Source organism: Artibeus jamaicensis, unplaced genomic scaffold, assembly GCF_021234435.1.
Source record: "Artibeus jamaicensis isolate MK-2021 breed Jamaican fruit bat unplaced genomic scaffold, CSHL_Jam_final contig_3126, whole genome shotgun sequence".
Taxonomy (NCBI): Eukaryota; Metazoa; Chordata; class Mammalia; order Chiroptera; family Phyllostomidae; genus Artibeus; species Artibeus jamaicensis.
Genome location: NW_026521723.1, coordinates 11,654,212 through 11,680,966, shown reverse-complemented (window position 1 = coordinate 11,680,966; position 26,755 = coordinate 11,654,212). Strand labels below are relative to the sequence as shown.

General features: G+C 45.3%; 1 protein-coding gene and 1 pseudogene across 3 annotated transcripts in view; both read left to right on the top strand.

Annotated features, from left to right (window-relative positions):
- ZBTB20 (zinc finger and BTB domain containing 20) overlaps positions 1-26,755 on the top strand; it is a 158,868-nt gene that overhangs the window by 109,114 nt on the left and 22,999 nt on the right. For all 3 annotated transcript variants that reach the window (XM_053663147.1, XM_053663146.1, XM_037136862.2), the window contains exon 5: positions 10,936-12,540. In XM_053663147.1, the coding sequence (XP_053519122.1) occupies positions 10,936-12,540 (1,605 nt within the window). The remainder of the gene's footprint in view (positions 1-10,935; positions 12,541-26,755) is intronic.
- Positions 1,559-2,882, top strand: LOC119043007 (calponin-2-like; annotated as a pseudogene).

Genomic DNA, 26,755 nt, shown 5'->3' with positions numbered 1-26,755 from the left:
CGGGTATGTTCTCCTACCTTGTCTTCCAAATAGCTGATTTAATCCTCTGTTTCATCTAATCTACTCTTGATTCCTTCTAGTATGATCTTTATTTCAATTATTGTAGTGTTTATTTTTTCTGACTTTTTTTAATGGTTCTGTGTCTCTTATGTTTCTATATCTTTGTTGAAGTTCTTGCTGAGTTGATCTGTTCATCTCATAGTTCATTGCACATCCTATACCCAATGTTTTGAACTCTGTATCTGGTAGATTGCTTGACTCTATTTGATTTAGTTCTTTTCCAAAGTTTTCTCTTGTTCTTTCATTTGGGATGTATTTCTTTGTCTCCTCATTTTGGCTGCCTCTGTGTGTTTGTTTCTATGTATTAGCTAGAGCTACTACATCTCCCAGTCTTGGCAGGGTGGCTTTATGTAGCAGGCATCCTGTGGGGCCCAGAGGGACAGTCTCCCTAGGTACATGAGCTAGGTGCTCCAGAAGTGTCCCTTGTGTAGATTGTGTGTACCCTCCTGTTATAATTTAGCCTTAATTGGTGCTTGCTCATGCCTACCTGCTCAATTTATCTATGGCGCTTAGGTTGATGGGCTGTGAGGACTGGCCACAACCCCAGCATGGGCTGACCCCCATGGAGCAGTATTCACCCCAGCAGGGTTCTGGTGCCTGCTGAGGTCATCCTTTGGGTGTGCCCTTTGCATAGCTTTATAGTTGGTGCTCTGTTGTGGTCTGAGGCCAGCCAGCAGGTTATTGGTTTTCTGGCCTCTTAGAAAGGGTTCCAGTGCAGGCCAAAGTCGTCCACTGCCTGTGCCTGACCAAGGCCACCTGCTAGAAGTTACTGAGCACCTGTAGTTGACAGTTGTTTGTGTTGGGCCTAGAGGCACATGGGAGAGGCCACTGCAACTCAAAGCCAGCTGCCACCTGCACCAGGCCTGGGGCCATTTAGCAAAAAGTGCAATGCCCACTGAAGCTAGCCATCACCTGCCTGGGGTCTGCAGACATTGTGGAGCTTTTAAGAAAGTGTGCAGTAAGGATCAAGGCTGCCCGTGAGGCACAGCCCTGAAAAGAACCAAAGGTAGTATGCGAGTTGGCTGGAATGTGGCTTCAGGGAATCACCGGGGTGGGGCAAGCAGTGTTCAGTAGATTAATGCAAATTCAGATTTGGCATCACCTGCCCCTGCAGACTGTGTGAGGGGAGGGTTCAACAGGGGGACAGTGTCAGCACTCATTTTCTCTTTGTACAATTCTCGTGCCTTGTGAGCTACTGTCCCTTCACTGGAGCTCAGGGTGAGTGCCTGTGAGCCAATGAGTTTATGCATGGGCCCTTTAAGAAGATACCTGGGTTTTTGACCACTCTACATCTCCCATTCAGGACAGAATTGCCACTGGTTTTCACAGCCAGCTGCTGTGGGGACTACTCTTCCCAGCACTGGATTCCTGGGCTAGGAAGCCTGGTGTGGGACTGAGACCCCTTGCTCCTTTGTGGGGACCTCTCCCAATTCTCAACTGCCACATGTGCATGTGGGACCAGCCCATTTTACCTCTGTACCCTCTTCCTAGTCTCAATATGGCCTATTAATTATATCCTTAGTTAGAGGTCTGTTCAGTGTTAGAGGTCTTCAGGTGGTTCTCCAGGTTGATTGCTCTATAATTGTCATTTTGGTGTGGTCACGAGAAGAGAGGAGCACAGCACTTCCATACTCTGCCACCTTGACCAGAACTCATTAGAAAATGTATTTATATATAAATGTGAAAAAGAAATCAGAGTAGAAATAAAATAAGGAATTGGCACTAGAATGAGGCTAGGGGAGACTTCACATAGAAAAGCATACCGTGAGGCATCCCCAGCCGTCTTACCTGGTGGCCCTCCACCCCACCGTCACTGCTGCCAGCATGTGCTCCACACAGTTCAATGAGAAGTCCTCATACGTACGGGCTTTCAGTCGAGGTCAAGATCTGGCTCCTGTCCAAATATGATCCTCAGAAGGAGGCAGAGCTTCCCAGCTGGATCGAGGGACTCACAAGCCAGTTATCATTTCTAAGATCCAGAAGGGTCTGAAGGTTGGCATTATCCTCTGCACACTCATGAATAAGCTGCAGCCTGGCTCAGTCTCCACGATCAACTGCTCCACAAAAAACTGGCACCAGCTAGAAAACCTCTCTGACTTCATCAAAGCCATGGTCAGCTATGGCATGAATCCGTGGGCATGTTTGAGTGACCTGTTTGACAGTGGAAACATGACACAGGTGCAGGTGTCTCTCCGGGCTCTGGCAGGGAAGGCGGAGACAAAGGGGCTGCAGAGCGGTGTGGACACCAGCGTCAAGTACTTGGAAAAGCAGGAGTGGAACTTCGATGATGCAACAGTGAGGGCAGGCCAGTGCATCAGTGGGCTTCAGATGGGCACCAACAAGTGTGCCAGCCAGTCAGGCATGATGACCTATGGCACAAGAAGACATCTGTTATGACCCCAAGAATGATATCCTGCCACCAATGAACCACTCAACCATCAGCCTCAAAATGGGCACCAATAAGTGTGCCAGCCAGGTGGGCATGACGGCTCCCAGCACCCAGTGGCACATTTATGACCTCAGGTTGGGGACCAATAGATGTGACAATTCCTCCATGTCTCTGCAGATGGGCTACATGCAGGCCACCAACCAGAGTGGCCAGGTCTTTTCTTGGGCCGGCAGATATATGACCCCAAGTACTGCCCACAAGGTCCAGTGTTCTATGGGGCACCAGGGTCAGCAGTGACTACCCAAGCCCAGGGAATGAGTACCCCCCTGCCACTACCAAGAGGAGGCAGGCTACTGAGGTCCCCTTTGTGAGATGTCTCCCTATATCATCATCCCATCTGGGATTTCAGGTTTTTCTGTGTCTTCATCTTGTTTTTCTACATGTTCCAGTGCTTCCAGCTAAGGGTCTGTAAAGGCCAGATCCTGATGCTTGGGGGGGGGGGGGGGGGTCCCTACCAGGGCACATCCAGGTAGCAAATTTCCCAGCAGGCTTTGGGCCAAGCTGTGGGTGGGGAGAAGGAACCTGTGCAGGGAGGGGAACTGGCCCCAACTGATTTCCAGTTGCTTCTGTCCCTCTTCCCTTTTCTCTGCTGATCAGTTGTGGTTTCTGTATCTACTAAAGTTTCAGGCAGTGTCAATAAAACAAAAATAATTTTTTAGGGGGAATGGGGTGAGGATAGTGGAGGAAGTCCTCTGGGAGAGGGCCAGGCTACAGTCCCCAGATATTTTCGGTATCATGAGGGACTGGATGTCCCCAGGACTCTCCCAGGGGCCCAGTGAGGAAACAGGTCCAGAGAGGACAGTGGAGTTCTGAGTGGTTGAGACAAAGCCAGACCCCTCTTCCATACAAGTCTCTTCTCTCCTAAGAAGTACTATGCAGGGACCCCTACCAGGAGGCCCTCTCTCAGAAGCCGTAGAAACAAGAGATAATGTGAAATAGGAACTGTGGACCAAAGGCAATAAAAACTTTTAGCAAAAAAAAATGCATGTCATGAAGCCTTTTGTTTTTTAAAGATTTTATTTACTTATGTTTAGAGACGGGAATAGAAAGAGAAAGAGAGGTAGAGAAACATCATCGTGTGGTTGCCTCTCACACACCCCCTACTTGGGATCTGGCCTACGACCCAGGCATGTACCCTGACTGGGAATCGAACCAGTAACCCTTTGGTTTGCAGGCCAGCACTCAATCCACTGAGCTACACCAGCCAGAGCACAAAGTCTTACATAATTGCTGAAATGTGAGCTAAATTTTGATTCTGACCTCCAGTTATGATATTCACAGGGTCCAAAAATATAAAAGTAGAACCAGCTTTTCCTGGGCCAGGAAAAGGAGTCTGGGAGAAGTTGATTGATTAATGTACATTTCAAATACCAAACATCCTTAAGGATGAGTTTCTTCCACTGGGTAGATTTCACATCATCCCTGGCTTCAGGTCCATTCACATTGGACTATTTTCAGTAAATGTTTCACTTATAAATTGGTGAAATGCAAGTGACCCCAAAAGCAACGTCATCCATCAGTCAGGTATATGTGCAATGTTAGACACGTGGTCAGGCATTTCTTAGTCCCTTCTGGGAAATAACAGTGGGCTTCACTTGAAATCAGGCAGACCGAAGACCTGGGCTCACTAAGGGACACTGGGATCCTCCAGGGCCCAGTGAGAAGACTTCCCTGGAATTACTGGCTTCCTGTGGACCTGAAAATCTCACTAGTAATATCAGTCTGGTCCCATCCTTCAGACACAGTTTAAAGCTCTTACTTTTGGGTAGAGTGAAAAGCAAGAAAGGAGGCCAGGAATGGAGGAGCAGTCCAGGTCTGGGGACGGGCTGAGGGTCCTAGCACATGTTGTTCTAGTTCAGAATTCTGCCCTCTTGTTGCCCACACTTGGAACTTAGTGAAACTTAGTGGTTTAATGGAAGGAAAGCAGGGAGGAGAGCAGGGCAGGAGGGAAGAAGGGTGGAAAGAAAGCCAAGGATTGGAGAGAGAAAAGGAAAAACCCGCAGCCTGTTTGAAGTTCCCCAGAGCTGTCATGTCAACTATCTTGTTGGCAGTATTAAAATTGCTTATTAAGTTTGTATTTATTTTTTATTCAATATATACTACAAAATCTAGTTCTTAACAGTCAATAAAATTTTAAAGGTTCATTCCTAATTCTTCTCTGAATTTTGTTAACTGTCAAAGGGATATACTCTGATGAACCTGATTCAGGCCAAATTGTGCTACATAATATTTGGCTTCAACAGTTGTAAACCTGTGTGTCTCCATTACATTCTTTCCTGTTTCAACCAGGGTTCATATTTTATCATCTACATTTATCTTCTCTTTATCTTCTCTCTCCCCTACTTTCAACTCATTCTCTTCTGAAAGGTGACTTCTGCCAGTTTGGCCAAGGTTGTTGAGCTTCTCATATAAAATAATATCAGCTCAACTTAAGTAAATGGGAAACATCAGCTCCACAGGCCTGATGTGATCATGAAGGTTGCATCCGTTTCAAAGGCTTTGATTATTGAAAGTTTTTAAGAGGTGCTTAAAGAGAGATCATTCAATCTCTCAGTCCATGGGCCTTAACTTGGGAGGAGACCTTTTTGAGATTTTCATAAAAGCCACTGACTGTATTGCTATGAAAGAAGAAACATTTCCAGTTATGCAAAAAGTATATAGATACCCCCTAAATCTATACATACTTCTTAAGAACCTATAAATACTTAAAGTGAGCTCCAGAACTATTACGTGAATGAAAATTTAGGTAATATGAAAGACATACTCAATTACACTATTGAGACCATAGATAGGATGGTGTTATAAATGCTTTAAACACGTTAGTGATTTTTAATATTTTTGTCCATTTAACATAAGGGGCCACGCCTACAAAAGTATAGACAGGCCGTCTCCAGTGTTCGTAGGTGGTATATTTCTGAAAATACGTTTGAAAGTCAAATTTCTGAAAGTTGAACAATTTATTTGTGCTTTGTGAGAAGAATTCTTTTACCAGTGATCAAAAACAAATAAACAAAAAAACAGTGATCGCTAATGGTTCTTGCACCCTGGGCCTAAATCCCCTGGAAGCTAGAGGACAGCAGTCTCCAGCAGCTGGCCCGAAGCGTCCCCCTTTCCTCTAAGGGAGGGGCTGCTCTCCTTCCCATAGGCTGATGGCCTTCTCATGGTTCACCTACAGGGCAGTTGACACCCCCGATGTGCTAGGTGTATGGAGCCAGGACAGGAGAAGGAGATCTTGTTCTGCCTGTCGCCTTCCCTCCAAAGATCATGAACAAGCCAGGGAAATAGCGAGGACCTTCTGCTCTAGATAGTGGAAGCTGTGAGCAAGCACCTCTACCTTCCTGTAGTTCGCAGGCTCAGCCAGTGCCCCCTTGAATGTAGGTGAGGTGGCCACCGAAGTCCTGCTCCTGGCAGAGCAGCAGATGTTGATTTAGGGAGTGAAGGTCCTGAGTTACCACATGCATCCCGGTTTTTTCATCAGAGGAATGACTCTTTCCTAGTGTAACTAACTTGGTAAGTGCACCAGTCAGCTAACATATGAAAGAGCAACCTCAGCCTACTAAAGGTAGCAAGGTACAAGGAGGAAGAGTGTGATGGAAGAGGCTGAGGTGTGGAGGCCTGGCCACCCAGCCCTATTCCATGTGCGGAGTCACTTTCCTCACGTGAGCCAGGTGGCCCGGATTGAAAGCTCACGGGCTTTTTGGCTGTGCCATTTGACCTAGGCCCTTTGACATGACAAAATTCCTATTGGTTTTAATTTGAGAGCTTGTGTATCTTCCCAAGTCTCACAGACCAAACTCCCATCTCCCTGCAGGGGTGTCCAAACTGCGGCCCACGGGCCGGCCGCAAGTGGCCCCAGAGGGCTATGAATGTGGCCCAACACAAAAATCACACATTTACTTAAGACTTTCTTTTTGCTCATCAGTTTTCATTAGTGTTTGTGTATTTAGTGTGTGGCTCAAGACAACTCTTCTTCTGGTGTGGCCCAGAGACACCAAAAGGTTGGACACCCCAGCTACAGCATCTCACGCTTTCTCTGTTCTCATTTTGTATATCCGCACTGAGGAAGGGCTGGATTTCACACCTAATTAAAACAGATTGTATTGCCTGCTGTTTCCTTTCTTGTTCATTTTCCCTTGTGCTGAGGCAGCTTTTTATTCTCATGCTAAGTCCTATCCCTGATACCCGCAGCTTAAGGGACAGAGAACAGCTGGGTTCCTACCACAGAGCAGGCCCTCTGCCGCCTGTGTCACCACAAGCAGCTTCTCCTTCCAGTGCCCACTCCGGTGTCAGCCCTGTCTGTGCTGCGCTCACTCAGGGGCACCGTCACTTAGAGTACACGCTCACTCTCAGCGGTAGAATTCCTTCCATGTTTCTAGTGACTGCCCCCCCAGGCTGGCTCAGTATTTTTATTCTAGTGGAAAGGAGATAGGTTAGTGTTTTAAAATACAGAGAACTATTTTAATCACCTTTCTTCACTTTGCCATCAGTTCTGTGTCCCTACCACTGTGGGGTTGTTAGGTGGGTGGGGTTCCCAAGTGCACATCATCTTTGTGAAGTTGTGTAGTTTTACAGAGTGAGGGTTTTTTTCTTGTTTTTTTGAATAGCCCAAATGCCTATTCAGTGCCAATCTAGGAAGAATGGAGTCAGCATTTTCACACCATTCCTTCCTCTTCGGTCCCTGAATAACCACCTAATCAAGATTTGTTTTCAATGGGGGACAAATCTTCCACCACAGAGTGTTTCAGACGACCCCGTTGGAATCTATACATTAATGCCCATTGGATGAAAAGGACATCTTTCACAAAAGCCTGGACATTGCCTTGCTGTAGCAGAAACTTTTTCCCACTGTAATAGTGTTTAAAAAAAATAAAAGAAAGCCTGGGAAAGGAATTGCTTCAGCATTGTGTGCAAGAAGGACGAGGCGTGCTTGAATGGACAGCAGGGTCCCCATCGCATCTGTACCCACGTCAGCAGACTTGTGTCGATGTTTCCTGGCCGCTCACTGCTGTGCGGGACCAGTGCACGGGGAGGTGTTGAAAAAGGGTGTCCGTGGAGACCCAGTGGGCTGGTCGGGTCAGCTTGTGTGCGTGTGCAGGTTCGAGTTTGCCTCTGTGCTATTCGATCAACATGGTGACCCTGTTACTGCAATGACCATAATTCAGACCGGTTAACAGGGGCGTGTGTGTGTGTGTGTGTGTGTGTGTGTGTGTGTGTGTGTGTGAGTGCCCCGTAGGTCTCACCCGGCTGTGGAGATAGACTCCACCACGTCTGCCAGACAAGCAGTGTACATTCTTCTCAGATTGTGTTTGATATAATGCCAGTTTTTGCTGTTAACAGTTTCCATCTCTAAAGCAACCTCTTTCATCACTTTCATTGTCTATTTTTTTCTCTTATGTCCTGAGAAGGAGGATGGTGCCAGGTCTCTGGGCAGTCCAAATTTCATTCCTCAGCAATCCGTGTTATGCATTGAAAAGACCATCAAGGTCATGGGTTCTAATCCCAACACTGCAATTTACTGGCTGTATCAAACTTTGGGCAAGTTAGAGCCTTTGAGAGCCTCAAGCCCATCTTTTATCAAACAGTAATAGTAGGACCCGTCCTAAGAGCATGTGAGGTTGCTGTAACTAGTAAATGAGACACTGCATGTGAAAGAGTTCTGGACACTGTAACAACGGCATGCATGTTAACTACCGTGGTCACGTGGTCACGCGTCTGCCCATGCTAATCAGAAAGAGGACAGGCGTTCGTCATGTATGACATCTCCAGAGACATGCTTGTGACTGGTGCCGTGAGCAGCTGTGCATTTAGAGCGTTCTTGCCTGTGTGGAAGAAGAACAGTTTCCCTGTGGCAGTGGGTCAGGCCGTCACAACCTCCATCTCACCGCCTGTTGCCTTCCTACGGGAGCTGTTTGGTACTTCCCTCGGAGATTCGATTTTATCAGAGAATCAACTAGTTTTAGTGATTATGGACCTTGGTGATAGTAACGTTGTACTGTATCTAGAAAACTCTGTATTTGAATGCCAGGACAAGATGTTTTATCTCTTGCATTGTTTCATTTGTAAACCTAAAGAATATGTTCTTTATTAGCTGTCTGAGGCTATGTTGAAGACCTGAGACCTAGAAAGACAAAGACCATGCCAGTTGATGAATATGTATGGAAGTAGCTGCAGGGGATGCTGGAAAAACCTTTTCACACGGATTTACAGCAGACCCGCGTACACCTGAGGGCCAGGCTTCACTCAGGGACAAAGCATGCAGAAATAGCCAAGCGGATGGGAGTATGGACTCCAGTACCAGACTGCCTGCGTCCAAATGGCAACTCAGCCACCAGCTGCCTCTGTGGCCTTGAGCAAATGTCTTAATTTCTCTGGCCTCAGTTTCCTCACCTGAAAAGTGAGGATAATTCAAGCTACATCATAGGGTTGTTCTGAGAATTAAGTGAAATTATATAATAAAGTAGACAGACCAGTTCTAATAGTGGTTAGGATCTGACACCTCATAAGCTCAAAAAAAAAGTTTTGTCTTGTTATAATTATCATGGCACAAAGGCGTGCTGGACTCAGAAAGAACTTGGGACTTGGTCTGCTGACTTCATTCCTGAACATTTCTTCCTGGGTTATTAGGGCCTTCCTCTGGGACCATATTTTGTATTAACACAGTAGTGGAGGATTCACCATGATTCTTTAATCTAGCAAAGACAGTTTGTTTTACATGATTGAAAAAAATAGACACAATAGCCTAATGAACTATTTTAGGCAAGGAACAGACCCAGTGGAAGTTGAAGTAAGAAGGAATTCTCTTATGTAAACATGTATGCAAATCATATTACTGAAAGTGAACAAACAGCCTGCAGGCATTTCTTAAGTTAAATGGATATATGGAAGGCTGACTAAGTGTGAAATGGGAACGAGGGAAGTGAATGACTATATAAAAGGGTGTGGTCACACTGACTGAGTGAGGACAGCATGAGGAGACCGAGTAAAGCAAGGTAGGACTTCTAGCTGAGCTCAGACTTCCCTGAGCAGGTCCTCTCTCCTAAGACCAAGGAGAAGGAACCCGAGGAGCTGTCTATAGGCCATTACCTCTAAGGCTATTTCTAACAAGAAACAGGGAGCTGGGTCCCAGGCCAACAGTCGGTAGTACTTTGGCCACCTGGTTTTGAAAGCCCACTCTCTCAAGCTGATGGTTCAGCCATGAAGGCAGAAACAGGGAATCTGACTGAAGACTGGTTCGGAGAAGGGATTCTTTAGAGCCACTGGAAAGGTGAGGTAGAAAAAGAAAGAGAGCCCTAAGACTGATCGTCACAGCTCCCGTATTCTTTCTCAGTCTGTGACCTCAATGCTACCAACATTTTCCCTGGTCTTCCCAGTCTGGAGCGTGGGGATGGCAGTGGGTCAGGCTGTCCACAGCCTCCACATCGCCAACCATTGCCTTCCTCCTGGGAGCTGTTTGATACTTCCCTCCAGCACGTGCGTAGAGCACCGATTACCTGCAGTGTTCACACATCCCACTCCTGGTTCACTCCTGCTGTCTTGACCTAATTGTTAACGGTGTTCCTTTCACTCCCGAAGTGCCCAGTTTGAATGGTGAACATGACCATCTCATGTCCTCCAGGCTCCCAGATCAGTGCTGCCTTCACTAAGCCCCAGTAAATTCAGAAAACCACCACGTTGCATACAGCCACTCTAGGAGGTTCCCTGATTATCAGGGATGACAAGCAAGTCATCTGTAGAATGTCCCATAGATACAGAAAGTAGCAGGCAGACACCCCTTTCACTGCAGACTGCATTCCATAACCTCTCCCTCAGCCGGGAAACAAGGTGCCGCTGTTTGGTGAGCATCTTAGTCTGCGTTGGGTTTTCCAAGAGTTTTTGTATGCACAGTGTGGATTTGGGGAATATGCCACATAAATCCACAGGAAAGGAATTTATTTTTTACTCTGAATATTGTTGCAGTCCAAGTATAAAATAAGGAACTTTGCTAAGCTGGGGGAAGTGTAAGCTTTCCCAAAAGACTTGGGCCTGGGCCTGTCCAACACAGAGGTAGAGTCGAGAACAAGCCTCCATTTTCCTTTCAGTTCTTATTTGCTGAAGTTGTAGGAGTGGCAGGCGAATGGCCCATCTGTTTATTAGGCTACTCCAGCTGACAACTCCGACTGAAGCTCCAGGGGATCGACAAGGATTCAATGCCCCCAAATAGCTGGGACACTGTTGGGACACAATTCAAGGCCCCGTTTCTGTAAGACATCATACTGCAGCTTGACATCTGTGCAAACCTGCCCGTCCCCCACCAAACACTCTTGGGTCTTGGGGGGGCGGGGGGTGCTTCTAGGAGCCGTGAGCATCGTTCACCTGAGGCCCAGGTGGTAGAGGTGCAGTCAGCTAGCCCTGACCCACACTCTGTTTGTGTCTGCCTTGGCATGCAGGTGACATCAGTTGCAAGGGGATGACCGAGCGCATTCACAGCATCAACCTTCACAACTTCAGCAATTCCGTGCTCGAGACCCTCAACGAGCAGCGCAACCGTGGCCACTTCTGTGACGTGACGGTGCGCATCCACGGGAGCATGCTGCGCGCACACCGCTGCGTGCTGGCTGCCGGCAGCCCCTTCTTCCAGGACAAGCTGCTGCTGGGCTACAGCGACATCGAGATCCCATCCGTGGTGTCAGTGCAGTCGGTGCAAAAGCTCATTGACTTCATGTACAGCGGCGTGCTGCGCGTCTCACAGTCGGAAGCCCTACAGATACTCACGGCCGCCAGCATCCTGCAGATCAAAACAGTCATCGATGAGTGCACACGCATAGTGTCACAGAATGTGGGCGATGTGTTCCCGGGGATCCAGGACTCAGGCCAGGACACGCCGCGGGGCACTCCCGAGTCAGGCACATCGGGCCAGAGCAGCGACACTGAGTCGGGGTACCTGCAGAGCCACCCGCAGCACAGCGTGGACAGGATCTACTCTGCACTGTACGCATGCTCCATGCAGAACGGCAGTGGTGAGCGCTCCTTCTACAGCGGTGCGGTGGTCAGCCACCACGAGACTGCGCTCGGCCTGCCCCGAGACCACCACATGGAAGACCCCAGCTGGATCACTCGCATCCATGAGCGCTCACAGCAGATGGAGCGCTACCTCTCCACCACCCCCGAGACCACACACTGCCGCAAGCAGCCCCGGCCCGTGCGCATCCAGACCCTGGTGGGTAACATCCACATCAAGCAGGAGATGGAGGACGATTATGACTACTATGGGCAGCAAAGGGTACAGATCTTGGAGCGCAATGAATCTGAAGAGTGCACGGAAGACACGGACCAGGCCGAAGGCACCGAGAGTGAGCCCAAGGGTGAAAGTTTCGACTCGGGTGTCAGCTCCTCCATAGGCACCGAGCCCGACTCCGTGGAGCAGCAGTTCGGGCCTGGGGCAGCTCGGGAGGGCCAGGCTGAACCTGCCCAACCTGAGCAAGCTGCAGAAGCCCCTGTGGAGGGCGGCCCGCAACCCCACCAGCCGGAGACAGGTGCCTCTTCTCCCGAAAGAAGCAACGAAGTGGAAATGGACAATACAGTCATCACTGTCAGCAACAGCTCCGACAAAAGCATCCTACAGCAGCCTTCAGTCAACACGTCCATCGGGCAGCCATTGCCAAGTACCCAGCTCTACTTACGCCAGACAGAAACCCTCACCAGCAACTTGAGGATGCCTCTGACCTTGACCAGCAACACACAGGTCATTGGCACAGCCGGCAACACCTACCTGCCGGCCCTCTTCACTACCCAGCCCGCGGGCAGCGGCCCCAAGCCTTTCCTCTTCAGCCTGCCACAACCCCTGGCAGGTCAGCAGACCCAGTTTGTGACAGTGTCCCAGCCCGGCCTGTCGACCTTTACTGCACAGCTGCCAGCGCCACAGCCCCTGGCCCCATCTGCAGGCCACAGCACAGCCAGTGGGCAGGGCGAAAAAAAGCCTTATGAGTGCACTCTGTGCAACAAGACTTTCACCGCCAAACAGAACTACGTCAAGCACATGTTTGTACACACAGGTGAGTGCAGGCCCCCTGGGGGGTCTGGCAGCAGAGAGGAGGTGAGGGGGCTGTGGGAAGGGACAGGCAAGGCAGCAGATAGAAGGGAAGGTTTGGAGTCATTTTTAGATGCTAAGGAAACCCCACTGCAAGCCACCTTTTAAAAGCTCCAACTGTGCCCCCATCCTAGGAGCAGAGCACCTGGACCAAAGACAAAAATCACAGAAACCCTTTATGGAGAAGGGCCAAATCAAGAAAAACCTAATAGAGAGTTTGCAGGCACAACATCCCTTAAATACATTGAACTCTTGTAACACATTCTGTGATCCGAGGTGTGCAAAACTGGAAAAGTCCTTGCAGAGCGTACACTCCAGTCACCTCAGTATGCACACTAAAGTCCGTAGGCAAAGCAAGGACAAGGATTTCGGATTGTCATGAGCTCTGTATGAACCAGTAGCTTGAAGAGGCCACAGCAAGGTTGGTGCGAGCTTAAGCTGCTTTTGTGGTCCCTGAAATGAAGAGGACTGATAGACTATTTTCCACTCTCCATTTTCAATATCTAGAGATCACAGTCAGTTCTGGGTACAGCCTTTTAAAAGGACCGTAGACTAATCCGGACACAGCGAGAAGCATGTGAGTAGGGTGAGGAAGGGACGCAAATCCAGGGCACCTGAATCACGGTGGGAGGCCCTGGGGTGCTCAGACTGCAGGGGAGAAGACTCAGGGCGTCACATGAGCCATCCTCAGGTATTCCAGCTGTGGGGACAGCATGATGTCATAGTCAAGCTGGAGTTCTGCAGCTGAGGTTTGAATTTAGATTTAGCAACTACTGAACTTTAGATTTAGCAACTACTGAACTTTATCATCCTGGGAAAAATTACTGAACCTGTCTGTACTTCTGTTTCTTTGTCAACATAAGGGGGATAATAGTGATAGGTCTTTCATATAATGCTGTTTGGAGGATTCAATGAATTCATATACATGAAGTTCTTTAAACAATTCCTAGCACATAAGCATTCTAATTGATAGCTATTATTAGCATTTTTAACATTATTTAAATGGTTAGGAGGAAAGAGGGAGTAAGCTTGTGTTGCTTGGGTCCAAAAGGTAGAACTGGACCAATGACTGGAAGCAATAAGGAGATTCTTTCAACGAAATGAAATGATTGTTGACAGTCAGAGCTGCTCGCAGACAGGATAGGCAGACTCCAAAGGGAATGAGTTCCTAGAGTGTGAGGAGAGAATGGTCATTTCCTGAGGATGTTGTAGGAGGGATTCAGTCTGCAGGTGAGCAGTCGGGCAAGACAGTGCTTCATCCCTGGATTCTGTGGTTCTGGGGCTAAGATCTGACCTCCCAGCCAGTGCTCTTTCCTTGCTCTGTAATGGGACAGACGTAGAAGCTAGAACTACACTGATGCTGTGCCATGTGAGGGACCACACATGTGACACGACTTCACAAAGACTCTCTTTGAAATTTCTGTTATGAGAGTCACTCTTCTGGTAAACCTCAGGGTCCGTCACATCCTTGCTAATGGACAAATAAGTTGCCAGGAGAAAGTTACATATCAAATCACATACTCAGACACAAATTAGGTCTTCAAAGCAACCTTGGTTCTCAGATCAGCTAGCAGGAATAGCCAGCATGGGACACAAAGCACGTAATTGTGAATCGGGGAGTAGAAGGAAAGGAGAGCAGCAGACACTGAGAGGAGGCACACAACCTGGGCGTGAACAACCAACCACCCTAGGATGTTACTGAAGGTGAACTTTTCCTTCTCTGCAGTTTGGCTTAAGGCAGGACATCATGTAAATCTGTGTACATTATGCAAATCAGTTGTTTAGAAAGAGGACAGTTTTCACACCTCCGAAATCATGCAGAAGCACTGCAGAATTTAGGAAGGAAATCAGGTCGTGGTGAGCCACTGTGTTTACTTGGGGTGGATGTGAATGCACCGGTAACCCACAATCAATTGAGGAGATTTTCCATGTGGTGTGGGAATCATCATTATTTGGTAACTTAGTCGAATAGTAATACTTTTATTTATGATTTACAGAGTGCTCTTGGGTAGTTTATGTTCTTTCCTCCTCTTAATAGCTGTCGAGAAACCATCAAATGAAGGATAGGGGAAAAAAGAAACCATTTGTGGAAGCGTCTTCTTAGGCAAAGTTGACGTTGCTGGTCTTGAACAAACATTTCCGTGCTCCTTTTGTGTGTCTCTTCCAGTAGACCCAGCAGAACAGAATCCACACATTCTTGTAGATCACATATTGCAGTGAGACTTTAAATTTACAACGTAAGCTTTTCAGTGCACTACTAAAATTTGGCTTTCTAGTGTATAAATACATTTGTCCAGTGGATTCGCCAGAGGGTTCTGTGGTTAACCCAGATAACTACATCTGCCCGTAAGAAAACCAGCAATACGTTTGTTCATTTATGCATCACAGATACAAAAGCTACAAGTGAAATTATTGCATAAATTTAAGTAATGCTTAAAATGCAGCCTTCAAATATGCAGTAAACTATGAGGGCCTCAGTAAATTATGAAGGTGCCTGTATTAGTGTGTATAATATGGACACATCTGAGAACAATTAATATTGTACATATATCAGTCTTAGCACCTCATTTAAAAGACCAGCTCTTCTCTTTCACCCCAGAATTACTTGGCAGTGTCAGTTTAGAAGGGCCGTCTGCATATCAAGACGTTATCTGACTGAAGGAGTCCATAACCTTACAAAGTTTAAGAATAATTTTGTAAGGTCATGGTTTTTCAAAGCAAGACAGCTCGATCATAAGGAAGCAATGCAGGACCTGGATTCACTGTGGCCCGCCTTTCTAAAGAAAGTTTTCTCCTGCTTCTTGGGAAAACATCAAAAAACTGGAGCCTCTCGATCTTACAGGATCCCAGTAGAAATGACAAAAACTTAGAGCCAAAGTCCAAATGTTGGTCTAAAAAAGACTGTAGAAAGTATTGGGGCTCCTTGGAGGAGTAAGGATGGATTCAGAATTCTTAGCTGTAGTCTAAGCAAAATAGAACCTTCCCAATAAGGAGTATTAACAGAGCTCAAAGGATGGAAATCTGGGTCCTTGGCATCACAGCTACTCTCTAGAGTAGCTGGCTTTGCATTTCAGTAGCTCCAGGTTTTAATGTAAAGGATACTTGCATTCCACAACTGCAGAAAATCAATTTTGAAATTGAATTCCAAGTAAAATTTTGTGGAGGGGTACCTTAATGGTCGGCATAGTCATTGAAAAGGAAGTGTTTGAGACAAACCAGTAGACCAGTCGGTATTGACTTGGAACAAGGCTCTACCTTAGAGAACCAAGGAAGCCCTGGTTGTGAAGCATGTTCCAGAACACTCACAATATTACAACTTACGCAGGGGACATAAGTGAGACATGATTCTACTAGAATTAGATTATCTGGATAGACTTTGGTTTCTCTAATTGTGGCCTTATACAAGTCACTTAACTTCATAACCCTCCGTTTGAGTTTAAAATGGAAATAATAATTTGCCTGCCTTTCGAGTAGCTGTAAAGGTAGGATGCATGTGAGAGGTTTTCATAAAAGGTGAAGTACTACTTACAGTTTAAAAAATTACCACCATTATTACGTTAGCCCCCTCCTTCCAGGAGATGCTGAGTTCCTTTGCTCTGTATCCAGTCTCTGAATAATAAGCTCTCAACGTGTTTCCTTCCTCTGTGGAATTCAATGCTGAAGCAATGTGATACTCCTTGGGTTTCCCTTGAACTTCTATCATAAAATGAACAGTTTTTTGATATCTTATGGATTTTTTTAAGAGAAAAAGAAAATCTCTCACCAGATTGCTTTCTTCTACCAAGTATCCACAGTAGGACTTCACCTCTTCTAGGAGTTTCTCGAGTTCACTTTACTGCAGCTTTATAGAATTTCTGAGGAAGTAAACCAAGAACTAGGAAATATTTGAAAACAAGAGAATCAGAAAAAAATAAGATAACACAAATCATCCTGTCATGGAACAAAGGAGGATTTCTCTATGCTTTCTCCCAAGAGAACAAAACAAAAGTCAATGTGGAATCTAATGAACAAGCTGAACTAACAAGTAAATACAGACAGACTCATAGATGGAGAGCAGGCTGATGGCTGGAGGGGCATTGGTGATGGGGTGGAGGGATGGAGCAAAAAGAAAAGGACTCACAGACGTGGACAACAGTGTGGTGATTGCTAGGGGGAGGGTGTATAAGGGCCATAAATGGTAATGGGAAAACACAATAAAAAAATTTTAAAGAGTCCAAGGAGTGGGAATGGAAGGGAAAGACAGGATGAGAGGGTAAGCCTTAGTGTCAGTGTGGATGTGGAAGGCAAGTAATAGAGAAAATTCGAAGGTAACTTTGGAGCACTGGTTCTGGAAGTGGGATTCCCATGCCTGCAGCATGCAAATTCTCAAGTCCAACCCAGACCCGAATAAGAATCTCTGAGGATGGCACCCAGCAGTCTGCGTTTTAACAAGCCCTGGTTACCAAGTCGGGAATCGCTTCCCTAGATGGCCTAGATGATTAGGAGGAGGATGGCCTCAGGTTGCTTTTGTTTCATAACATTGTTCTCTAAAATTCCACTCGTAAGAATCTATGTGTTTGGAAAAAGTAAATCAGAGTAATGAGTAACAGCTTGATTTTATTATGGAAGCAAATATCTTTCATATGAGAGGTGAACTAAGTCTCTCAAACTGCACAGGTACCATGGCCAAAGTTCCCCTTCAGGCACTTAGCAGGACAGGCTTGCCGTGTCTCTTTATACCTTCCCGTTAGGGTGTAAACTCTGTGAGAGCAGAAATAAACTTTATATATAATTATATGTCTATAAAAGATACATACAGATATATATATCTTATACCTCAAATATACCCAGCATAATACCTTATAGATAATAAACATTCAATAAATACTGATTGATAAATGAATCAAATTCTCTTGTGATGATGTCTAATCACTTCCAAAAGGAAAAGTGATCTGTTTCCACAGAGTGGTTTACTTACTGTATCATGTAGCTCCATAGACATAATGCAAAAATACTTTGCACATTTATATAGTAAGTGCTTTCTCCAAATATGTCAACATGTTCCAAATACCATGTTCTTTTGTTCTTGCTTTGCTCTAGATAACAAAATGTTATACAAAATAGTAAGACCAACTAAGATGTTCTTCAGCATCTTCATTCACCACCAGGTATAGAGTTATTAAACTTAGCAAACAGAAATACAGAATACCCATTAAATTTGAATTTTGGATGAACAATAAGTATTTTTTAGTCTCAGTATGTCTCATACAATATTTGTGACATATTCATACTAAAAAATCATTCTGTACCAGAAATTCAGATTTTACTGGGTATCACGTATATTTATCTGGCAATGCTATCTAAGTGGAAGTTTCTTTTTTTTTTACATTTTATTTGGTGTGTATAGCATTTTTTATTTATTCTATTACAGTTGTCCCATTTTTTTCCCCTTTTGCCCCCCTCCACCCAGCCGACCCCTCTCTTCCATGGTCAGTTCCCTCCCCGTTGTCCATGTCCATGAGTCATTCGTATATGCTCTTTGACTGATCCCTTTTCCTTCCTTCCAACATTACCCCGTCCCTCCTCCCCTCCTGCAGCTATCAGTCTGTTCCATGTTCCCATGCATCTGATTCTATTTTTCTCATTAGTTTGTTTTGTTCATTAGATTCCAGCTATAAGTGAGGTCATATGGTATTTGTTTTTTGCCAACTGGCTTATTTCACTTAGCATAATACTTTCCTGTTCCATGCTGTCACGAAGGGTAGGAGTTCTTTCTTTCTGCTGCATAGTATTCCATTGTGTAAGTGGAATGTATGACAGTTTTTTAATCCACTCATCTACAGATGGGCACTTGACTATTGTAGAGAGCACTGCTGTGAACATAAGGCAACATAAGTTTCAGGAGTCTTAGGGTATATTCCTAGCAGTGGAATCACTGGGTCATAAGACAGTTCTGTTTTTAACTTTTTTAGGAAATTTCATACCAATTTCCACAATGGCTGTACCAGTCTGCATTCCCACTAACAGTGCACTAGGGTTCCCCTTTCTCAACCTCACCAGCACTTGTTTGTTGATTTATTAATGGAGGCCATTTTGGCAGGTGTGAGGTGGTATCTCATTATATTTTTAATTTGCCTCTCTCTGATGGTTAGAGAGATGATAGTGAGGTTGAGCATCTTTTCAGATGTCTATGGGCCCTCTGAATGTTCTCATTGGAGAAGTGTCTGTTCAGGTCCTTTGCTCATTTTTAAATTGGGTTCTTTGTATTTCTGGTGTTGAGTCATATGAACTTATTATATATTTTGGAGATTAAACCCTTGTCTGATGTATCGTTAGCAAATATATTTTACCACAGTCAGTTTCCTTTTCATTTTGATGATGGTTCCTTTAGCTGTGCAGAAACTTTTTCATTTGTTGTAGTCCTATTTATTTTCTCCTTTATTTCTCTTGCTCTAGGAGGTATATCAGCAAAAATATTGCTACGTGGGTTATCTGAAATTTTCCTGCCTATGTTTTCCACTAGGACTTTTATAGGATCATGACTTATATTTAAGTCCTTTATCCATTTTGAGTTTATTCTGGTGTATGGTTTAAGTTGGTGGTCTAGTTTCATTTTTTTTGCATGTATTAGTCCAGTTCTCCCAACACCATTTATTGAAGAGACTGTTTTGACTCCATTGTATGCACATGTCCCTTTTGTTAAATGTTAGTTGAAATAGATACATGGGTTTATTTCTGGGCTCTCTGTTCTGTTCCATCGATCTGTGTGTCTGTTCTTATGCCAGTACCAGGCTGTTTTAATTGCAGCGACCTTGTACTGTGGTTTGATATCAGGTATTGTGATCCCTCCAATTCTGTTCTTCTTTCTCTGGAACTTTCTTTTGAAACCCAATCTCAGGATTTTTTGCTTTAAAACCTATATGTGAATATAGGTTAGCATATGTAGTTGCTTAAAAAATTTTGTTGAGTGAGTGTTCAGAAATGTTATCATGCTTTCCAGGAGAATTTAATTCAAGAAACTTATACATAAATGCATTATTTTCTCAGCAAGACTTGAATCTCTTTCCTTTTTTTTTATTTGCCAGAGAATATATTGTCTCTGTGTTTCCACTTGTGTGTTCTTCACCAGAAAGGGTATATGTTTGGGCTTTTTTCTGAATTATATTATCAGCAGCCCATTCAGTGGTTTTTAGTATCCTCTGCATGTGTGGTAATTTTGTTTACTTTGAGAAGCTCAGCAATTTCAGCCATGAATTTGATATAAATAGATATAGCAATGATAGTAACATAATAATGACATCAATAGAGTAATAATAGTGAGATCAAAATAATAACATGAAAATTCTCAAATAGAGATTGGGCTATTAATTACATCAAGCTGTGGAATAATGAATGAATGTAAGGTTTGAAGTGAAAAAGGCTTAGTGTTACTGCTTTCTGACTGAGTGACTTTAGGTAAATTCTGTTGTCAATCTGAGCCTCAGATTTTTGCCATGTAAGGAATAGATCTTAATAGTAGTTCCTTTCATGGTTGCGCTGAGACCCAAATAACATAATTTTAGGTAAAAGCACTTAACTGCAAATTCTGTAAAATTATCCAACCATTTGGGAACATCTGTGCTGTGCATTGTAGCGGCTTCATATGCTTCGCAGCGCAGTCCGGAGAGCGGGGCGTTGTTGACGGGGGCGGAGGGGATAACCTCTGTGGGCTGGGGCCCCACGCTCAGCTGTTACTGACCTGCTGAGTGCCCTTCAGAATGTTACTGTGCCTGTCTAATGGAGACACCGTCTTCTGGGGATGTTATTATCTACCCCGGTCCTAACACTATAAGAAAAGTCAAGTAATATGGGTGAAATTCACTGAGATCTTCACATTTCTCTTTAACACCAAAATATTTTAGTTGTCTTTGAAGCCACAGATGTTATGTGAATGCAGTGTGTCCCCAGCGGGCAACCCCACTCCCCACCCTCCACAGAGGGCCTCGTAGTCCAAGCCAAGGCTGGGATAGAGCCCTGGAACTGGAGGGAAAGGCTGACAGGCAGTTACGCCAACCGGGTCTCAGGTGCTCGGCCCTCCTCCGTGGACTGCTCTGATGGAGAGCAAACTCCACACTCAGTAAAAGCTGATTCCATCGTACCACTCTCCTGTTGCTGTCACTGAACCTTTCTACTTTGTTGCAAACTGGATTTTCCCCATTTAGAGGACCTGCACTTTCAGGGCCCCCTCCTGCTTTCCTGACCCGTAGCCACCTTCCCCAGACCATACTCCCCTCGTGCTTCCCTGATGCCTGCTGTCTTCCATGCACCAGGCCTGGTTTTCTGACCCCTCACTGTACTCACCCAAGAAGGGTGTTGTGCTAAAGCAGGTGACGGAGAAGCCTAGAGAATGGGAAAGACAGGTGGGAACAGTGCTCAGAAAAACATCCTGGTAACAGCATTTGGTGTCCTTTCTGCAGCCCAGGAAAAGCCTGGTTAGAATGAGAAAGAACCGGCTGAATAAATGGGGTCTTGCTGAGCTCCCAAAATGAGGTCACTATTCAGAACTGGGTGGCTTGGCCCATTAGGATATCTTTTACCTGAACTTTGGGCAGACTCTCTGCATCTATTAACCTCTCTCTGTTTACCTCCCACACTTGTTAGTCATGGTAGAGTAAGTGTCAGTACTGGTCCACGAGAAGGAGCTAAAAAGTGGCTGTTAGAGAGGAAGCATCCAAAAAAAATGGAGAAAAGCATATGCGTCCACTACCTTCCCACCCTTGGAATAGAAAATGACACCGCCTCCCCTTGATTTCTCTACTTGCCGTTGCGTTTCTCCGTCTTCAGAGCTCAGTTGTTGCTTGCTAGGACATCCTCTGTCTTTGCTGTCTGCTGACATTCGTGGCACCGCTTCTTCCCATTAGCAGATGTCACTGAGAGTAGACTGTATACCCTTAACTCTGGATTATTACATAGCTGCAATATTGATCATCTGAAACCATTGTTTTTCAAATCCTGAGCTGACTTCCCTACAGCATGTAAGTCATTTCTCAGTTGATTTCATTTATCGTCAGTTTGTTCGTGCCAAAGAGAACAGTGGAATTTTTCTTAAAATGATCACGTATTCTGTGCTAAGTGCCCTATCTTTTAATTTCAAAATACCTTCACAAACTTCCAGCCAAGATGGAGGCGTGTAGGTAGACACACTGTGTGTCCTCACACAACCAAAATAAGAACAACAAAAATTTAGAAACAAAAAACCAACCAGTATCGACAGAAAATTGAACTATGTGGAAGTCCTGCAACCAAGGAGTTAAAATAGACACATTCATCCAGACCAGTAGGAGGGGCAGAGTCAGGCAGCCAGGTAGAGAGGGGTCTTGGCAAAAAAAAGCGGTGGCTGGCAGACCCCGGGCTCAGGGTGGGAGCAGGCGAACCCAGCAAGGCGTGCAAGGCAGCTGGCAGACCTGGTGGTCCCACATTCACATGCAGATAAACCAGGCAAAACTGGGGAATGAGAAAGACCACACAACCCAGGGCTCCAGCGCAGGGAAATAAATCCTCAGCACACCAATTGAAAATACCTGTGGGGGTTGAGGTGCTGGAAGAGACTCCCAGCCTCACAGGAGAGTTTATTGGAGAGACCCCCAGGGTCCTAGAACATACACAAGCCCACACACCTGGGAACCAGCACCAGAAGGGCCCAGTTTGTTTGGGGTGAAGTGGTGGAAGGGACTTAAATCTAGCAGAGAGTGGAGCAAGTGGTATTGTTCCCTTTCAGACCCTCCCCCAGCAACAGTGTCACAGTGCAGCCCCGTGGGTTGCCCCACCCCAGTGAACACCTAAAGTTCCGCCCCTCACTATGCAACAGGTGCATAAAGACAAAAAAAAAAGGCCCAAATGAAAGAACAGATCAAAGCTCCAGAACAAATACAACTAAGTGACAAAGAGATAGCCAACCTATCAGATGCACAGTTCAAAACACTGGTGATCAGGATACTCACAGAATTGGTTGAATGTGGTTGCAAATTAGATGAAAAAATGAAGACTACACTAAGTAAAATGAAGGAAAATGTATAGGGAACCACTAGTGATGGGAAGGAAACTGGGGCTCATATCAATGGAGTGGACCAGAAGGAAGAAAGAAATAACCAAACAGAAAAGAATGAAAAAACAAGAATGCAAAAAAAGGAGAGGCTTAGGAACCTCCAGGACATCTTTAAACGTTCCAACATCCAAATTATAGGGGTACCAGAAGAAGAGGAAGAGCAACACATTGAAAACTTTTTTGAACAAATAATGAAGGAGAACCTCCCCAATCTGGCAAAGGAAATAGACTTCCAGGAAGTCCAGGAAGCTCAGAGAGTCCCAAAGAAGTTGGAGCCAAGGAAGCACACACCAAGGCACATTATGCTTACACTACCCAAGATTAAAATGAAGGAGAGAATCCTAGAATCAGCAAGAGAAAAAGAGGCAGTTACCTACAAAGGAGTTCCCACCAGACTGTCAGCTGATTTCTGAAGAGACCTTACAGCCAAGAAGGGGCTGGAAAGAAGTATTCCAAGTCATGAAATCCAAAGACCTACAACCGAGATTGCTCTATACAGCAAAGCTTTCATTTAGAATGGAAGGGCAGATATAGTGCTTCTCAGATAAGGTCAAGTTAAAGGAGTTCATCATCACCAAGCCCTTATTTTATGAAATGTTAAAGGGACTTATCTAAGAAAAAGAAGATAAAAAATATGTATGCTAAAATGACAGCAAACTCACATTTATTAACAACCACACCTAAAACAAAAACAAACTTAGCAAACAACTAGAACAGGAACAGAACTACAGAAATAGAGATCATGTGGAGGGTTAGCAACAGGGGAGTAGGAGGAGAGAAAGGGAAAAGGTAAAGAGAACAAGTAGCATAGATGGTAGGTAGAAAATAGACAGGGGGAAGGTAAGAATAGTACTGGAAATGTAGAAGCTAAAGAATTTATGACACATGGACATGAACTAAGGGGGGGATGTGGGTGGGAAAGGGTGTGCAGGGCAGAGGGGAGTGAAGGTGAGGAAATGGGACAACTGTAATAGCATAATCAATAAAATATATTTTCACAAAAAGAAAAACAATACCTCCAGAAGACTGGTACTTACTATATTATTCTCAAGTTACAGATAAGGATACTGAGGCTTAGAGAGATTAAGTAACATGCCCAACTCACTCCACCAAGGAAATTGAATGTGACTCTTGCATCTGATTAACCCCCAAATGGATCATTTTAAAGCTAAGGAATTTATGTGAGCTTCCCTCTCACATTATAATTCTAATGTCTGTTTTATATTCTGTTTTTTGCTTTGAATCTAACGATCAGACTTGTCATTTCTGGCCATAGGTTCACAACCATCCACAACCACTCATGTGTAAACTTCTTTTCTCCGCCCTGAGAGCAACAGCCAGCAGAATGCATCCGTCTCACATATAATGTTGTGAAAGCCCTTTTGGAATCACTATAAGTAATATGCAGGAAAATAACAGGAAAGAAAAATACTTAACATTTCTACTGAGTGACACTGTTTCAAATCCAACGTATAGAAATGAAAGCTGTGGACACTTGCCGACTCTGAAAGCACAACCCATTTAGTAAGACAGTCCCTGAAATGCCTATGTACCACCAGGACAGCACCTTAATTATTGAGAGCACTTTCCTTTACGGAGCTGCCAAGTGCTTTCTTCACAAACATTCTCCCTCATTAGCTATCATACCATTTTTCTGTGGCAGCAAAGGCCACAGGATACCTTGACCTATTTAAAATGTGGGACTGCTGATGTGCCGAGTGATTTAAGCAGGTTGCCCTCAGGTCCCACAGACAAGGCCTAGGCTGGAGTCCTCAGGGGCTGTGGGTGCAGTGGGCAGAAGGCAAGGCAGCCAAGTGTGCAAGGACCACGGCAAGTGCTCGGTGCTGCCCCCCGCTTTCATAAGGAAACAAACCCAGAGAGACGAAATCACTTGGGAAGGCCAGGGTCAGGCGTAATTAACAGGGAAACCACACTCTGTGCATACAAACAACACAGAGATCTGTGCTACGAAGGGAAGGATGACAACTGTGAAGAATCGATTTAAAGTCAGAGTAGAAGGGTGTGAAAGTGAAAAGCTTCCTCGGTGACCTTGCCTAGAGGAAAAACACACTAGAAGAAGGGGAAAGTTTCAAACAGCGAGAGCTCCCTCACGTAGAAGTTTCAGCTTCCTAGCAGCCAAAATACCATCTGGTACTTAAGAAGTCATGCTTCCCAATAAAGGTGCCAGGTGGACATGTTTTAAAAGATAGTTGGCCAGCCTATCATTGCCTCTAGAAAGTGTATCGAAAGTACCAGGAGGCCAAAGGCCAGCTTGAGTTCCAAGCGTGTTTATACTTAACAGAAATGTTTCAACTAAAAATAACACGCATGACTGTCTCTCATAGGGAGTCTCTCAGTTCAAAAAATGTATCTGTGTAAACACCACGTACAGGCTGAACTCTTCACTTAGGAGGGAGGCTTCCTGAAATTCTCTCCTTCTAGTCTAAAAGTAAAACAAATGTTTCACTTCTAACCCTGTGATCCTATGGATGATAGGGTCCCTTCAGCAGGATTGAGGGGAAGATCAGACCAGAGCTGAGAGGGGCCGGGGGCAGGCCAGGACATTTGTGACTAAGTAAAGGGAAAGACTGCAAAGGTCCATGAAATTAAGAAATTGGTGGAGTAATTCCCTAACAAAATGGCCTTTTCTTCAAGTCCTGTGCTTCAAAACATATCCTTTTCTGCTTACAAACACAATGGGAAAGCTTTCTAATGGGACGAAGTTCCAAAAACCGGATCGTGAGCATAATAAAGCACCCACACCGCGCCAGGTGGAAAACACACTCTCCGCAGACGGCAACTGTGTTCGGGGCCCTTGCTGCCTGGACACATCCAACCTCTTCTGTTTCACAATGGAAAAAGCCGGAAACACAAATCGAGGCACATGTTTTAATGGGAAGTTAACTCAAATTTAGGAAATGTATGTCCTCCTACCTTGATGTGTAGTCCAGATGTTGAAATATTACCCTAAGAGCTTGGAAGGCTTGGGGGCTGGGAGTCTTCAGGCCGGGTCGTGAAGGAGCACGCAGAGGCCTTCCGCTCTGAGGCGGGCAGTCAGAAATGAGGAGGGAGGTGCAAACACCGTAAAGCAGTTCAGCTCATCTGTCCAGAGCAGGGCTGAGAACAAACCGCACCAACAGAACACACGTCTGTTTATCCAAAGAGATGTCCGGCCTGTGGACATCACCTCATGTGGTTATTCGGTGACAATATTCACCTTACTATTTTGAACAAACTTGATGGGTAGGTTTCTTAAGTCAGCAGTAAACTGAGGAGAAAGAAGAGTTTTAGCCAACAGACTGAAAGTAAAGGAGAAAACTATTTTTTAAATTGACCCAAGAGTTCAAAAAAAGCGTATGGAAACAGTTAATGGGCAGAGGGGAGAGGGTGGGTAGTGTTGTAATAAGAACAGCATGCAGCTATTCCCACATCACTCTTGGTGGTCTGCAAAGTGATTTCATGTTTTCTTATGTCAACGCCAACTCAGTGAGGTGAGTAGGACTGTGTACCTCACAGGCATCTGGACATTTGTCGGAGTCGGGTGCCGGATGTTGGGGCCTGCATTTGAACAGGACCAGCTGAGGTCACCACAGTGTCCACCACTTACTGGGCCTCCACAGCAGACAAGGCAGAGCTGCAGTTCAGTCCAGTCTAGGCAGAATAGCCAGTTAACACATTTTGAGAAGATTTCTATCTAAACTAGGTAGAACTGAAAGTGTAGCTCTTCAGAATGACCTATTCCCATGTTAGTCGGTAGTTGCCTAAAATCCAGGCATGAGTGTGCCCGCTCGATCGAACACGAGGTGGAGAGAGTCCCCAAGGAGCCAAGCTGTGTAAGCACTGTTCTTAGTTCCCAAAGATTAGAGAGAACCCCTTGTCTCCAAAGATCTTTCCTCCCTCTTAGTTCTTATGTTTGTTTGATAAAGTTAATGGGAAACACAGTTAAATCCCATAATGATGACACTGAAAATGACCCCCTTAAACTAGCCCGCCCTTTTCTCTACAGGATGACCGTTGAGGACATTTAGTGGGGAATGTCTTGTAGCTGTCCGAGAAAGGCACCTCCTGGCACCCGCTAACAGAAAGCTCTAGGCTGCCTTGCGCCACCTTTAAAGCA